Genomic DNA, 17,477 nt, shown 5'->3' on the forward strand with positions numbered 1-17,477 from the left:
GAGATCTGTAAAATCTGGACTTCGACACGCATTTCTAGTACACTTCCTTAAAACTACACCAACTGTTCCCTTGTTATCATGGGGGCAAAGGAGAGAGAATCAGGAGACTCACCAGGAGCTACCACCCCATGGAAGAAGCAATTAGAATTCCTGAAGCAAAATCGGGGTCACATCCGAAGAAGTGGGAGGAATACAAGGAAGCCACGCACGGAGCAGCCCCCAGCCGCTATTAGCGAAGAGCCCGCAGTTTTCCCTCCCCACACCGGGATTGGTAACGCGCGGCTCCGCGCACCGCCCGGGCTGCAGCGCCATCGCGTGGGAGCCTTGCATCCCGCACCCCCGCCGCCTCCCCGCCTCCGGAGCATGACCCCGTCCGTCTTCAGCTCTGGAACAATTAACTCATTAGCTCGCTGTCAGCAGAGAGGAAGAGAGCAGACCTCAATTAGCACTTAGCCAAGTTCGTGCCATACGCTCACAACTGGCTGCGGCCCCTGTGAGCAGCGGGTGCCTGAGCCCGTGCTTCTAGCGGGGGCAGGTGGGACTCCAGCTACCCGAACAGCTGGGATCTGCCCCGCGCCGGTCGCCGCTGCAGGCTCCAGCCAGGCCGGCTGACTGAAAAGCTTTGAACAGGCTCACTCCAAAACACATCTCCCCAAGGCTGCAGGAAACCACCCTTCCTTTTCCTTTTTCTTTATAGGAAATAAATAATTTCCAGCTGAAGCTGCGAAGGTAAACACACACTTTCTTACTTTCCTGAGACTTCATTTATGTCCTTCTCACAGCAGCCTGTCCGTATATCATGTATGCCTGGCACAAGGGTAGGGATGGCCCAGGAATGGCAGCACTGACAAACTTCAACCTGAGCTGCAGTAAGACATGATGGGTATGGCTGGTAATAAACAAGCACTAACATAAGCAATAGTGAAGGCTCTAACACCATGTGCAATGTACTTTCCAAGCAGAATGCTCTTTTTCCCAACAGACAGTTTTCAACACCAATGTAAAGAAAAGGAGGAGTTCAATGAGTGGATCAAATCACCAAAGTCACCTAATGTAGTCCATTAATTCCTTGGTTTTGGCAATATAAAGAAAAGCAGCTCTTAAATCTTTATTTTATATGGAATCCTCCTTGCTATGAAGAAATTCAAGTTGCATGTAGAGGTATAATAGCAAAAGAGCTTGTATAGTTCAATAGCTAGCAAGGCAAAATAAACTAGAAATAGAGTAAGTTTTTTTGAAAAATACATTGCTAAATACATTTTTAAGTCCTATGACAATTGCACCCTTACTCTAAATACAAAGAAGTAACTTTAAACTCATCTCTACAATATGACCCAGGTATCAAATCTTAATAAACACTCCAATAGTGGTACAACAAGAACGTTACCAGCCAGTTAAGAGCAACAAATTGAGCTTATAGTTGTAAAATGTAGTGGAAGTGAAAAATTAAAAGGACATTTTCTAACAGCTTAGGGCCACCTGTCACAGAGAGGACCACAAAACAGAATGAATATGGAAATATGTCTCATCTCCATTTATAAGAAAGTCCACCAAGTGTCAGGGAGAACTAGAATCAGTGATCCATCAATTCTGTCACGCAGAATCAAGATAGTTCTGGCAGGTCTGTAATCATAGTTTCTGAAGTGTCAAGGAAAATTTACAGTCACCTCATTTTCCAGTGGGAATATTATTAATTTCACATTCATCTTTTGAACACAGAGGAAAACTCCAACCTGACATTGGCAGGAACTTTTGCAGAAAGTTTCCTAAAGTGTGCTGAACTGTTCACTAGGTGGTTTGTTAGAAGGGTGTAGCTATAACAGTGAAGTATGAGAGGGGCTATTTGCTTCCTTTGCATGTGGAATAAAGTCCATTCACTGGTCAGGTGAGATTAATATAATTGCTTTCTTACCATCTGCACAATTAGTTCTGCTTACAATGTTAGCTGAAGAAATGGGAAAGGAAGACTTACATTACAAGAGGTAATAAGACTCCAGAGACATGGACTAAAACCGAGCCTGGATAATATCAATTTATAAGAAAATTAATTTCTATTTATTTTGGAAAATGTTCTTTGAGAACTACATCTCAGGAAATCTTATTCTCCCACTGGTTCTTAACAGTATATTAAATAGTTTATGTGATCATAGTAATAATAAACTGTCTACTGTAAGCCAGTTCTTTCTTTCAAATGCTATGAAAACAGAATGCTTATTTCAACATGCACTGGATAGACAAGCATAACTAGTACACAACTAGGATGTAGTCTAATATAGAGATCGGTGAACAAAGTACAAAGAAACGTGAATTTTGACTCCCAAGCTATACAGTAACCCCAAAGCATGTGCTCCAGCAAACAACTGTATTCTGAGCATCAGAGCACTCTTTGAGTAATGGTGCCAGAGCATCAGGTGTGATCCCCAGGGATGACAGCACAGGCACCAGATGAAGGGGTTCAGATAACAAAAAGCAACAAAAATAGAAAATGTTTTTATATGTTTGCATTATAGATCAGCACACAGAGGAATCTTAACTCAGTCATGGTGTCTCAGAGATACTCAGTTATTTTAAGAATGCACACAATTAACTAATCTAGATGTTACTCAATAGGAATTCAATCTTTTGGATCACACGCCTTACACAAGTGATATCATTACACTACTTAGTTCTAAATCAAACAAAACAGTACCACAGACTTCAAAACAAGTTAAATTCAGTTAACGAGAAACAAAATCAGAAAAAAGAAAAAGCTAAACCCTTCAATGTAGCTTGACTGTTTCTATATAAAACATAAGAGAAACCAAAGCCAGTGTCTTCATGTAGCAAATAAAAACAAATATTACAATTAAGAAAACTTCTTTTATGAAGATTTAAGATCTGTTAGGTTTTTCTCAAATAGCTAAGAACTGAGCCTAACACTGAAATAAAAAAACCTACCATCCCCCCCCCAAAAAAAAACCAGAAAAGCATATTGAGTGCTTTGAGTCTTTACACTGTGCATGCTAAACACATTTTGTCCAAGCACTTTAGACTTTTGTTTTGCCTAGTAAGTAAAAAGTCTTATTTTGAATTACTTCTTACTTAGAGATCTTTTCCAACCTAAACCGGTTCTATGAGTGAGAGTAGTTAAAACCCAGATGACTAAAAGCGGACAGAATGAAAGGGCCAGGCCTGTAATCTCTCCTCCTTTATCTTTCCACTACTAGATTTCTTTTAAAAGTTTCTCCTGTACATGTAGCATTCCTCCAGAACTTTCTTTTGGGAACAAAAGCAGATGACAAAATATGTATTTGGATCCACAACAGTTACTTTTAAGTAGACCATATCTCAAGGTCCAACACAGTAATTAATCCCACATTAATGGAATATTGCCTCAATACCACTTGGCTTCACAGGAAAAGAAATACACTAGTAATTCTGAATATGGCAAAATAATATAGATTAATACTGATAGTTAATAAGTTTAATGGTTATGTTGAGTGGAGAAGGTAGAGCTTAAAAGCTTCCTTAGAATTCTTGACCAAAATCCAACATCTCAAACTAATTATGTACCTGTGCTTGTACTTGCAAACAAAGTGCCAGGAGCTGTACTTGTAGGGAGTTTTCCATTATTTAGCTGCTTCACTCTTTTCAAGTGAGACTTCCCGTTGTAATGAACTTGAGCTTGCGCTGCAGAGTTGAGCTGGATATTGCACACCTCACAGAAGGAAAACAGTATCTTCTTTTTTTCTTTGCTTAATTGATAATCCTGTCTGTCATTCCTCAGTCCTTTTTCTTCAAAGACCCGTAGAACAGCTGGTTGATTCATAATCCCATCTTCAGTTATGTGGTCAGGACTTAATGGACGCTTCATACCTACAAAGAAAAGAGACAAAATTGTTACTAGATAGAAACTAATCCTTACTGTTAAAACTGCATTTTCTTTTTTAAAATGCTACAATGCAGGACCCAATGACCAGTTCAAACAAATAAGGTTCCAAACTGCAGAGGCATTGCTTAATATAGAAATAAATGCATTTGTGACACAGCACAGAGCTCTGAAATAATAAGTTGGCAATATATCACAGTCTGTGCACAGCAACTCGCAACAACTCATTATTTTGTTCTGCAAGCTCTCTATTTTAAAGCAGATTTATTATTGCATTCTAGCAGAGGTTAAGATTATGTTCAAATACATTTCCTCTGCCTTACTAAACACTGGTTCCAGAGCTTTTTACTTTCCAGTGACCATAGCAGTGCCCACTGCTTCAAATACAGTTACTCAACAAAAAGGATGCCAACAAGAGATGTTATGGAAACACTGGAAGAGAGCAGACTGTTCAAATGAGACTAATGAAGCCTTTCCACTTTCACATACATTCAAATCTTCAGCCTCATACAAGCATTGTATGTCATCTATATTAGTCCATCAATACCTTCACAACTCAAACTATTGCACAGAGGAAAGCCAAGTAGACATTAGTCTTGCACAAACTATACAAAATCATGGTAAACTACAGTCCCTGAACATCAAGCCAAGAGCCTGAAGTATTAACTTGCCCCAGAGAATAAAAACCTCATCACGGATCAATGAATCAAGCTGCACAAAGAACAGTTTTGTATATATAGGGGGAAGGCCTGTATTTCATTTAAGGTATGGTGCTAAACCAGCAGAGGAGACATGTGGGTTCTAGGGTAACTTATATAGAAAATAATTCTGTTTTCTTAGCTACACAACTTGCTGTTTATTCTTTTCCCCCACCACCCAATTACTCTGGATGACCAAAGGCTGGCTCAGAGAGCAGTGCACAAAAGCAGCTCTTTCTAGGCAAGAGTGCACCTATATTCAGCTTTCAAAAGCCAGGGACTTCAAACACAAGGTCCCTTTTCCAGCCCGGGAATCAGAGCAGCACAGAACTTTTTGTACACCTACCACCCTGTTAGGCAGGAGCACTGAGAGACACAAACAATTAAACCAAAAGTGGCAGCAATCCTCCCCAGAAGAGTGTAGTATTCAGAAGTAACACTAGAGCACCCCTCTCATTATCCAGGTAAGCATATTACCAAGAGAAAGTCTGTTCTGTTCTCTGGCACAGGGATGTACAAAGAAAAAGCTTCAGAAATAGTTGAAGTCATTTATATGGTTAAGAGAGTAACTCATCACATTCCTAACTCTAACCCATGTTTAACATTTTAGTATTTGTACAGATTCTTTCACAAGTACAATACAATGTCAAGTATTCTAAAGAGACTTCATGTATTTGTTTCTTACATGTGACAGTTCTGTCACTGAACAAACAATATTAACAATACATTAAGATACACATCACATCAAATAAAAATAAAACTAATTATTAAAAATAATTCTAGAGTACAGGCACCTAATTAATTTAAAAACAAAATACTAGTGATCCTGAAAACCTAGGCTAGAGACTGTCACACTAAATCATTTAAGTGTAAGTATCATATTTCAAGGCCAGCAACCAAGATCCTCGACTCAGCTGAGCTAAGATGGCATTTTCATCTGAAAATTTAATCCACTTAGAGCTTCTGTATTTGTTATTTTTCAATGTATTTTAAACCATAAATAACCCCCCCTAGTCCCTTTGTTTTCTGTTTTATTTCAACATCACCGTTGCAATTTTTATTTTCTGAAGTAAAAGATTTTGAAACAAAAATTCTTTTACAAGTTGTACCTACTAATATAATTATATAATAATAAAATAGGTTACAGATTAAAAATCCTGGCCTGTCAGAAATCTTGTACATTTGGTTGCAGACAGAAAATAATCCAAAATACAATTCAGCAATTATTTCAGTCATCTATAAGATCTTAATGAAGCTCAGTGTTTGGATACCTTTAAAATTGACAAACATCTGCATTAGGAAGCTGTGTGGACCAGAGGGAAGACTGATGGAGCTGCCTGTAAGAGCACCAAAGCCTTTCCAAGGAGGGTTATTTTGGAAAGCACCAGGCTGGTACTGCAGCAGCACATTATCACTGCAGCACTGCATGTTTCTGCTTACTTTCTTCCAACAGAACAAAACCTTGGTAGAGCCCGGTATTTGCTCAAATATGGAACAAAGCAGAGCACATGGGGAAAATCAGAACATTTGCCTCAAAAGTACAGTCCTGACATCACTAAAATTGTTTAGAAATATGGACACACACAGAAAGAAAAACTGAGCACAGCAAGGAGTCACACACTGTGCCTGCACCCTTAGGCATCCCAGCTGCCAGTCTAGAAAGAAAATTAACCTTCAAATAAAAAGAAATCACTGCCCAAGTTCCACTTCTATTTTAACAAAATAACTATAAATTCAGTTTTACTACAAAAGCTGCATACACAAGACAAACAAGTCTTTGAAGAAATCTCTTGCTACCAAGTTAAGAATTAAAAAATCCAAGCTGAAATTTTAAAATAACCTTCATTGCCTGAAGCTCTGCATCTAAATTAAAAGGTGACCTGATTATAAGCAGCAATGACCTCCCAGCAACTGATGGGAGCAGGAGATGCAAGTCCCTTCTGAGAAAATGCCTATACTGTGCATAGGAGGGCGTGCAGCAGCATACCCTGACCAGTCCAGCCCTGGAGAGAACCTGTCCATGCATCCAGAGACAGAACCGTGCCAGCCCTCAGAAGTCTGCCAAATCCCAGCCCCCATCCTCCTGGGATTTGGAGACCTGAACATCTGGTAAAGCTAATCACTTATGATTGAAAAGCTTTGTTTAGTCTCTTCTAGAGTTTTTAAAAAGAAAATGTTGGTGGCAAACATGCACTGAGATTTTAAAGTACGCCCATTTTTCCACACACTAATACAGCTTTTACCATGAATGAGCACATCTTGTGGTGTATATATTTGTTCAAAAACTAAAAAGGTTATTACATGCAAGGAAAGTTTCCATTGTTTTCAAAACTTTGTCTTCTTCCTTTCTTCTCTGAAGTTCAGGTTGGAAAAACACACCTTTGAAAATCTCCACTGAAATATCCTGTTTCTAGAATATACAGAACAAGTACAATTCTGCATTGAGTCAGTGTTAAGAATCTCACCATGAATGAGGTTTATCTTGTACAAGCTAACCTTTCTTTAGAAGGCTATCTGAATGCTTTAAACTTTTATGAAAGAAACACGTACACACACATTAAATGGTAATAGAAAAAAAAAACCAAAACAACAAAAAAACCCCACAAACAAAAAACCAACCAAACAAAAACCACCAAAACCCCCACAAACAAAAAAACTTTCATCTTATTCTCTAAACTTTGTAGTCACTCAAATTTATGCAAGCACACATCTGTCAAGTGGTTTTTTCTTTCAAAAAGAGCTTATTGCTGCAGACAGACTGTGAAGAGTTCTGGGTGGTACTTGTTCTCACCCACCAGGAGTCAGATATGAAACAGGGCCATTTCATTCCTCAGGTTTACACATAGCTCAATAACATTATCATGTAACAGAAGCAGCTACTTGAGATTACAGTCAGTGAGCTGAGAATAAAGAGAAGTTACATAGTCACTAAATTATGTGAAACCAAAAAATAATTTAGAGTAATTGTTATAGGTAGGATTGTGAAGTATTTAGAAGTTGGTTTAAGAGTAAAAACAAGAATATGTGCTCATTAAAAGGCAGAAAGGTTGGGAATCATCATATGGAGAAAAGACACTTGATCAATCCTGCAAGCTCACAATTCTGTATAACCCGAATAAAGCATGGTGTAAGCCAAGGCTTAGCAGCAGCTGATACATAACAATATCCACAAATTAAACTGTCCCATACAAAAATGACATGATTCTGTCATACATTACAAAGGCTGTCACCGTATTTACTCAATGAGGATTAGACCCAATTAAAAACTGAAAGGTGAGAAAGGGAAAACAAGAAAAACAAAGCAGGAAACACAGAACAGCATCCATATATCCAGCTGAAATGATCCAGAAAAATGTTAAGTCTGTAAAGGGATTGTATGCCATATCAGTCTTTTTCTTGCAAAAATAAGTTCTGATTCAAATCAGATACACTCAGTTTTATTCTGATCAAAATCAGAAGAGAAAGCAATGTAAAGTATAAGACCTTTTCAGGTATCTGACATAAGCTGTTACCAGACTAAACAGGGCTGTCCCTCCATCCCATTTTCTCCCCAGTACACAGAACTGATCTATCTCAACAGATTCTGCAAACAATACTGGAGCAAGAATAAGTTAGTGATTTATGACACCACATTAAAATTCTGAAGTGTCATGAGATACCCTGTTAGGATTTCTGAAAACACATCTTCTCAGCCTCTTGCAGCTGGCAAAGAAATCTAAGCGTGGATATCCTTTGTACTTGAAGCTCAAGGCAATTAGCCTTTCAATTTGGCTGGCTAATTTACTTTTAAACAGAGTTGTTCTTTCAGAGGAGCTACAAAGAAGTATTATATATAGTACAGTGCTGTAGGTGAGAATGTGCAAATCTTTACTCAAAGGAAATAAGCTTTGGTTATCCTAATGAATTAGTGATGGTTACACGATGCATTCTTTTCCTGAGTGCTGGTCTAAACTTTTGCAATGCCCATTCCTAATTAGTTGATACTTCAAAGAACCGCTATGCTGGAAATGTAATTAGACTGCCTTTCCTCTGTGGATCTGTGCCAGGTAAGCAAAAAAGAAAACGTATTTTAACAGCTTACATATGGGCAAAGAAAATTTTCTCCTTTAGCCTTTGGAAATAATCAAATGCAGTACGGAAGACAGAGGAACAAATACCAAAATTAACTGGCTTTCTATATTGTTACATTTCCAAAAAGGTTCATTCAGACAGTTGGGGGAAGGGGGGGAAGTGAGAGACCCAGAACCCAGCCTTGTGTTATACTCCTCTTAAGCATCTCCTATGGAGAAAAACTATCTCTTCAATGATATGAACTAGTGAAGTCTGCATGTGTGCCTTAAGAGCTGTGGTCTTGCAGTGGAGCAAGTATGATTCCCTAGTTCCTCATCTCTACCACAAAACATTTACACACACCTCCCAAAACTAAAAAAATACAACCACCCCAAAACCAAACAAACCAACTTTGAATACCTCCAGAGCATTATTTAAAAGAAACTCAGTAGAACTGTTTTTTACACGTCTTACGACCTTTCTTATATTTTTAGACAATATTTCCCAAACACAGATAAACTATCAGGAGGCATATGGTTTGCACCATCTGGGCAACAAGTTCTTTTGGGATACTGTGGCGAACAGCATATGCATAGTGCCTTGTGCACAGTATCCTACAGAGTTAAAAAAAGCACTAGAGATTATTTTGAAGCCAACCTTGAAAAATCCCCCATATGTTTAAGGGACCTGTTTTGTTTCAGAAGATGTGTTCCTCTTTCTTTCAGTACAAACCAAAACAGAGAACTGCCATGTTTAATCTTCATCTTGTTCTGAAATTCCTCAAGGAGGCATCATATTCTGCAACATCTCCACCTGTCAAACTATTTATTACCCATCCATACATATCTGATCAACTCCTGATTATGTCTTTCATCTCTGCTTACAAAATCCATGAAATGTTTTTATTCAAAGTTACAGTTAAAATTGGATGGCTCAGAAAAGTAAACGCATTTTTATTCCTTAGGACAGATAAAGAATAATCAATTAGTCACAGTACACAGTCCAAACTAGGCTAAGTAATTTTTTAGCTTTAATTTTGATGCTAGTTTAGCAATACAAAGAAGAATAGAAACTCAACTTGCTATTACTGTGCATGAAAAGTTTTGAATGGTGTAGTATGACAAATGGCTGACAGCCTCTTCACTAACACATTTTAGAGCATTTAACATTTGAAGGAGATTCTCTTCAAACTATAAAAACAGATGGTTGGTTTACAACACAAACATTAGCTCTTCAGCACAAGGTAATTCAGAAAACTGGAAACATTCAAGTAGCTAGTAGTTTGCTTTGCTTTACCAGCCTTGAAATTTTCCACGTTAAGGAAACCTAAAATTAGATCTACTGCACTAGACTGTGTGCTCAGCTAAACTGGAGAAAATAAAATCACTTGCAACTCAGGTTATCACAGACTGCTGTTGCATGTGCCAATATCTGTAGTTAGCTCTAATTATAAGGTTGATCCCTTCCTCTGCAGCACCCATACTTAGAGATTTTTGGCACTCATAGCATTAACAAGAATACAAGAATCTATTTACACATCAATTTATTTGCCAAGCAGATATATCCTCACCTGACATAACACATCAGACTGCTGCCAAGGAGGCTAACCAAGTTTGGAGTCCAGACAGCTACCCTGGATTATGCTTCAAGACAAACAGATAGTTTTACAGAATTATCATAATACGATTTTGCTTGATGAACCATTTGACAAGTTGCTGCCTTCTACTCAGCAGTCTGTCATTAAGACACTACTTACCTTCAGTTAACTTGCACTCTAAGCAATCTTAGCTAATTAAAGAAGAATATTTAGATGCCCAAAGTGTCCAGCACATGGTTTAGATATAATTTTAAACATTTGTCCTCCCCTACTACATGCAGAAACACATCGGAGAGAATTGACCTTTCAGGAAAATTGCTACTCAGCTCCCTTAGCTTTCCCTGTAACAAGTCTGTTGAACAAATTCATATAAAAATCCCAATATCCACACTGCTATCCCTGGTATGGTATCTGCAACATACTCAATCACGTGGTCCAGTCTGTGTTTTAGTGTCCTCATTAAAAGAAGAGTCCATTTCATACCAACCATCACTGATTGTCTGTATCTGATCATATTTACATTCTATTTCATCCAGGAACTCTAGTTTTCTGTTAAAGACCTAGATCTCAAATATGCCATATTTCTAAAGCAACACCCAGGAAGAAGAAAAAAACCAAACCACAAAAATAGAGAGACTTAAATTAGTTTTTTTGGACATGGGCAGGATTCAAACATCAAACATGTCCAAATGCCAAACAGGCAGGGAAAAAAAAAGAAAATGAGAAAAGGAAAAAAAGAGAAAAAAAAGTTTAAAAAATGGGATACTTTTAATTGGTTGAATATGAAAATTACAAGTTATTTTAACAGCAAATCCTCAAAGTTTTAAAAAGCTGTATTTTTGTAAGTAGAAATTAGCAAAGTGAGTTTTCTTATGTATATTTTCAATTTTTCCCATTTTCCCAATCTGCTTTCTTGAGACCAGAGAACTGTCTTATCAATTCCGAATTTAAAAAATAAATTGAATAATACCACCTCTAAGATAATTTTCTAGGACTATTTCCTAAATCTCTAGGCTTCAACAAAGTTGCTAGATTGAGATTTTTACTTGTAACTTTCAAAGTATTCGATCCAGGTACTATTTAAATCAAAGGACTCCTTGTATTTCTCCCTACAAAACCACTGAATAACACAACATTAATTAGATATATCTCCATCAGATTTTTGTCTTGGAAGAGCTGAATGCAAACCTATAAAGGGAAAATCCTGTAGAGCATATAGTTTGAACCTGCCTTCAACAATAAAAGGACCACAGAAAATAAGGGTTTTTTTAAAGAACAAATTACTTTTATACATTTAAGAAGCTTAAGATAACTTAAAGCCAACTGCAAAACAAATGGGTTTTAACTAATTGGACAACTGATTCAAGATGTAAGGTACTTCTCATGAAGCATCTATTTTATTTATAAAAATAATTGTTCATGGCATGAACTTGCACAAATAAAGATCAAAACCTACTGACATAATCTGAGCTTCCTACAGGGTATCTGTACCTGGGTGTTACTTTATTTTGCTTTAGCATAATCACATGTGAAGTGTAAACCAATCTTTGGTCTCAGGACGTAAAAATAATTTCTACCTTCTTCAAAACATCAAGAATTCACCTCAGCATAAAAGGAAGCCACGACAGAAAGTCAGGTCTAGTAGATGGCTGTCTTGTTCTTATGTCTGACAATGCTAGGAACTGAATATAAGTTGTACTGGAAACCTTTAATTCAGGATAAAGCCTGGTAATGCGTGAAATGCCTGGGCACAAAACAAGAACTTTGAAGACTGTGTGAAAAGAATAGCTCGACATGAACAAAGAACATGCCACATTCAGAAAAAACGTGAGATTGAGATCTATCAGCTTGATTGGAAGCACTAAGAATACAAAGAACAGAAAACTGCAAGCATGATCTGTGGCAGTGAATGTCAATCCTAAAGTGCTCCTAAAAAGATGGTCCCAGATTAGTCATCATTCATAAGATGCTGTCATTGCCTATGTAAACAACTGCTTCTCTTTTGAGAATATCGAAACCAATGTTGCCTTATAGTATAGAGGACATCACACCTGCTTTGTCTCATTAATTAAGATTTATGAACAAGTTATAAGAATATTATCCAACTGGTAGTGACAGACCATACAGTGGGTCACCTGGTTTGAAGCCACCTGCAGGAAGGCCAGGTTAAAGTTAGCACTGACCTGAACCTAACCCTTCACTTGCCCTTTTCTGTTTAAAGGAACCACAACGAAGCATATTTTGTGCCGATACTGAACTCGAAGAGATGTCTAGTGAAGTCAAAGATACAGCCACTCCCTAATTCCTCCTTGCGATGCACAGACCTCTCCTAAACTCGAGCTGCAAGTAACCTCAGGCTTCAAGTGACTGTTGCTTGCAAAATCCATTCTGAATACCTGTCTTATTCCACGTTGAAATACATACTTCCATAAAAAAATAAAAAAAGAGCCAGCCTTTTGCTAGTTTTGCTGACATTTCACACCCTGATCCAGAAATAGGACATGCATGTGCTTCCATGCTGTAAATAATCCACTCTGCTCTCCCCTCAACTAAGAGCCATGAGAATGAGTGCATTTGCTCATACAAATTTGGCAGACACTCCTCATTTCTGTGCTTTCCAGCCAGTGCAACCATATTACTGCTTTAATCTAATTTGGGTTTTATAAACTTTTGGACCTAACTAACTTTTACATTTTAATTTTAAGCTGAATGGTAGTACCTGAATTAAGAATTCATGTGGCAGATTGTTTGGGTTTCTTCCCTTTTATTATTAATTTGTATAAAATCAGTGTACTATTTGCATATCATACTTAATAGTCAAAACCACATGAAGATACTCGAGTAGTATATTGCTCTACCATAAAACCCTCACAACAAAGGTCCATTGGCAATTCCAGCACCACTAAACTGCATAAACTTCTTAAGCCCTGGACTCTTGTAGATATTCTACACCAAGTATTCTGGAGGCACTGAAAAAAAGAATAGTCAAGTCAGCTATTTGAATCACTAAAGTAGATGTCACTTCATTAAACTGTTGTTTCATAGAGCTCTGCAGACCCCAATGTAAGAAGGGCATGGATCTGCTGGAGAAAAGTCCAGAGGAGGATCACAAAGATGATTAGAAGATGGAAGCACCTCTCCTATGATGAGAGGGAGAGAGTTGAGGTTGTTCAGCCTGGAGAAGAGAATGGTCCAGAAGACCTTAGAGCACATTTCAGCACCTGAAAAGGCTATGAGAGAGCTGGAGAGGGACTTTTCACAAGGGTATGGAGTGACAGGACAAGACATAATGGCTTCAAACTGAAAGAGGATAGGTCTAGATTACATAATAGAAAGAAATTCTTCACTATGAGGGGGGTGAGACACTGGAACAGGCTGCCCAGACAAGCTGTGGATGCCCCATCCCTGGGAGTGTTCAAGATCAGGCTGGATGAGGCCCTGAGCAACCTGGCCTCATGCAAAGTGCCCCAGTCCATGGCAGGGGGTTGGAACTAGTTGGTCTTTAAGGTCCCTTCCCACCCAAACCTTTCTTTGATTCTATGGAACCTATTTCAGCTGGTACACAGACCAGCTAAGTGAGAAAACAGTAATAACACAAACCAAAATGGATGTTGTAAGTGCAGCAGGAATCAAATTGCATGATGCACAGATTTCTTCCTTTCAAACATATTTGTAGTTGGTACAACTCAGAGTTTCCTACAAGGCCAGCTTTACTGTCTAAAATACTCTACATAAGGAACCTGTCACATGAATGACAAGCAGCCCTTCCAAAAAGGCAGATCTAAGTAACATTTTTCAAAGCTCTTATGTTCAGGAAAGAGGCTTAGTGCATAGAGCCAGGAACAGAGAAGATGAGGGAAGTGGCCTGTGGATATCCTCATGGTTCAGACTTCTGTCTTTGCATCTTCCCTGGGGAAAAAGGGAAAATGGGAGTAGAGGAGGGCCAGAAGATGTGCATTTCTATTCCTGCATCTGGAACAAAACTGTGGGGTGTTTTTTGCAAGCAATTTCATGTCTTTTTCTCCAAATTGTCCCCTCCATTTCCACATCAGCTCAGAATACACTGTCAAAGCAAGGGCACGTTTCACAGCATAGATTTGTGCTCATTGTCAGCATGGGGTATGATGCAGTATGAGGCATCTAAATACCACGGCTGACACAGTACCTAAGAGAATAAAATTTTTAGTACAAAAGCAATGACAAAGACTAAAGGTCTGTCAAGATAAGAACCATTCAAGTTTGCCATCAAAATGAACAAATTATGGAAGAATCAACTTACACCCACCCATATTCCAGAGATGAACCCAAGGCACACAATTCCTCTTTTGCTGATTACTGCATAAAGTGAGCTTCTCATGGTGGTGACTGCATACCAACTGCCACGTTAACAAGCAGTGTCTTCCTTCAGACATTTACAAACATCAGAATGCTTATTCATGACAGTCCCACATATCATCTGCCATCCCAGATGGTGACTGGTGGGATGCTGATTTTGTCCTAAGGCAGTTACCACCCACCCAGATAGTATATGCAGGGCTAAATAAAAAGCATGTGCCATCTGCTGTCAAGTTTAGATGATTTGTTGAGACCTACTAGATTAGTTTATTTTAGATCATACAAATTGAGAGGCTATAGCTCTCTAACTGCCCAATAAAATAAGAATGAGTTGCACTGTAAATGCAACTAAACGTAAATCAAGAAGAAGTTAAAATGTTCTGCTGGGTCCACCTACTGACCTGGGAACAGCTAAGGTTTCTCACTGTGATCAGCAGCAAAAGGCACATACGGCCCACAAGTTCAGAGAGAACCTTAGACCAAGAAGCAATTTTGCAGAACTTAACAGTTTTCCTTGTCCTGAAAAAAAAATTTTAGGAATTTCCTTTCTTGCCAACAGGATGTTTTTTCTACCTCCTTTTCTTGCAATCTATATAGTGCTATCATTTTGCTAGTTAGTCTCCATCAATTCTTGCCCAGTTCCAATTTTTTTTCTACCCTCTCTGCAGAGTCTGTAGCTGTCATATTATATATACACAGAAGAAAGAAAAGACCATTAAAAGGCAGAACTAGTATATCTTCTGCCCGCTTCACAACCAGCATAAACTCACTTCATCTGTCATATCCATTCATAGACGGTTAATTGAAAATACAGCCATTTCCCTAATACCAACTATTAGGCACTCAAACTACATTAAATAATTCTATCCATTCTTTTTAAATTATCTAATTAAATTTCTTTTTGTACATCTGTAAGTATCTAAAGCAAGCAGAGAAAATGGAAAAATGCATCCACAGAAGCATTCTTCCAAATCTTTTTAGATCACCAGGTACATGAAAACCTTTCGCGGAGGCAAGGAATTAACCCTTGCACAAAGTATAAAGGTCACATCGCTGTCTGCATGGATGAAGAAAAAGCACTGCTTAAGCTCAACCCTTAAGAAGTAAAATTTCAAAATATGGACAAATTGCCTTTAAATCATTAACATCAGAAGAACAGGACACAAAGGGGAAAGATCAGGAAGATCTGTACTGCACAGTAATGGGAGAGAGGGGTTGCAAAGGTCGCTGCAGGGGCCCTACATTGTCAGAGTCCCTGGCACTAAAGCCCACACAACTGCACCAGCAGAGATCCTCCAGGAGGCCCGGCAGCAAATGCTCAAGGAAGATGCCTCCAGCCCAGCACAAGTGCATCACCTCCTCCAGCATTCATACCATGAAGGGCAGAGGAACAGAATACACCAGTCAACTGCAAATGACAGCTTTCCTAAGAAAAAGCAGGGACTACCTAAAAAAAAGCAGGGACTACCTAAAAAAAAAAAAAAGCAAACTCTGGAAAACTACAGGAGAAGAAAAGGATTTGTCATTCCTCTCCCCACACACATGCAGCCAGCAGAAATGAGGGGCAACAAAGTAGATGCTCCATGCTCCTTAAGCATGTTTCCTTACCCTCCTTTAAATGAGTGTTTGTACAACTGTCAGTTGTTTTAAATCATCCCAGACTGCTTCCTCTACTGCAGAGTTCACTAATCTGCACATCCTAGTGCAGCTCTCTGTAGAACACGTGGCTTTATTAAATGGCCAGGTAATCATAAATGCATTTAAAATTCAATACCAGTTATTTAAGACAAAAAGATCTGACATAAAATTATACAAGTCACAACTAGTCTTGTACTGCCATCCTGCATAGAACACAAGGCTGGCATCTGCTCTGGGATATAAACATCATTCCACCTGTCATTTTACAACTATGTATTTGAAGTCTTCACAGAATTTCATGCATACTGCTCCCCTAAAAAGTAAAAAAAGTCATTTTGCAAAGGGATAAACTTCTGATGACAGCAGTCACACAGAAAATTGGCCATTAATCTCCTCTGAATAAATATAACCCCCAGAAAGATGAAAGTGTGAGCAGAATATAAATTTTTTGCACTAGAAAATGCTGAGGTTCACAACGAGAAGCTTTTACCTAAGCATTTTCAGCTGAAGTTATCTTTCAGAAGCCCATTTTACTCTCATGAGATATTTCTCTCCAGCCATTCACTTTTCAAAGCCCTTTGCAACTTTAAGATTGCAGTAAAGCTGACTTTTATACCTTATTTCAGTAGCTCTCTCCATTGCCTGAGCTGTCACATTCCTTGGAGACATTTGTTAGTTTTCAATTTCCTCAACATTTTATTAATATTTTTAGAAACCCATTCTTTTTTCCATGTGCAAACAGTTGACTTCGTAATACAGAACATCATTGTGATAAACAATTCTTCTATTAAATCCTCCAATTAATGAAGATCTTGCTCTCTCACACTGGCTTACCTAGCTGATCTGTGCTCAAGTTGTCCTTTGCTGAATAGCTGATAACTGAACACAATTTCTATTAAAGGCAGTTTTAAACACACTTACTGCCTTAAAAGACCCAGCAGACTGAATATGCCTCCTGTGTTGATATCACAAGCATGAGATTTTGAAACATGAAACATTTGGAAAGGTTCACTTTGTAAAATCCAATTTATCAATCTGATGTCGCCTTTGCTTATGATACTCCACTCAAAAATTCAGGGCAGCTAGCTCTCAGAATTATATCTTGCAGTATTAGGCATTTTTCTTAAGCCTGGGTCATGCAGTCATAAAAATCCCCAGGAACTCTAGCTTTTTAAATATCCTTCTAATCCTAGCAGAGCTGACTGAAAACATGAACCCTAAAGGCTCAAAAACTAGAAGGGAATTAAAGAGAAACCAATTTCAATTTTCTTCTAGATCTGAGATGATTTTT

The 17,477-nt window shown here is 38.3% G+C and overlaps 1 protein-coding gene across 5 annotated transcripts in view; it reads right to left on the reverse strand.

The window, feature by feature from the left end:
* Positions 1-17,477, reverse strand: part of ZNF385B (zinc finger protein 385B) — a 165,598-nt gene that overhangs the window by 129,366 nt on the left and 18,755 nt on the right. For 3 of the 5 annotated variants that reach the window (XM_039555351.1, XM_010406706.3, XM_019290629.3), the window contains exon 2: positions 3,553-3,855. In XM_039555351.1, coding sequence (XP_039411285.1) covers positions 3,553-3,853 — 301 coding nt within the window. In that variant the 5' untranslated portion in view covers positions 3,854-3,855. Of the gene's footprint in view, positions 1-112; positions 191-3,552; positions 3,856-17,477 lie in introns of those variants that run through there. The other 2 variants (XM_039555352.1, XM_010406708.3) reach the window with 2 other exon arrangements.

The sequence above is a fragment of the Corvus cornix genome, chromosome 7, assembly GCF_000738735.6.
Source record: "Corvus cornix cornix isolate S_Up_H32 chromosome 7, ASM73873v5, whole genome shotgun sequence".
NCBI classification, from domain to species: domain Eukaryota; kingdom Metazoa; phylum Chordata; class Aves; order Passeriformes; family Corvidae; genus Corvus; species Corvus cornix.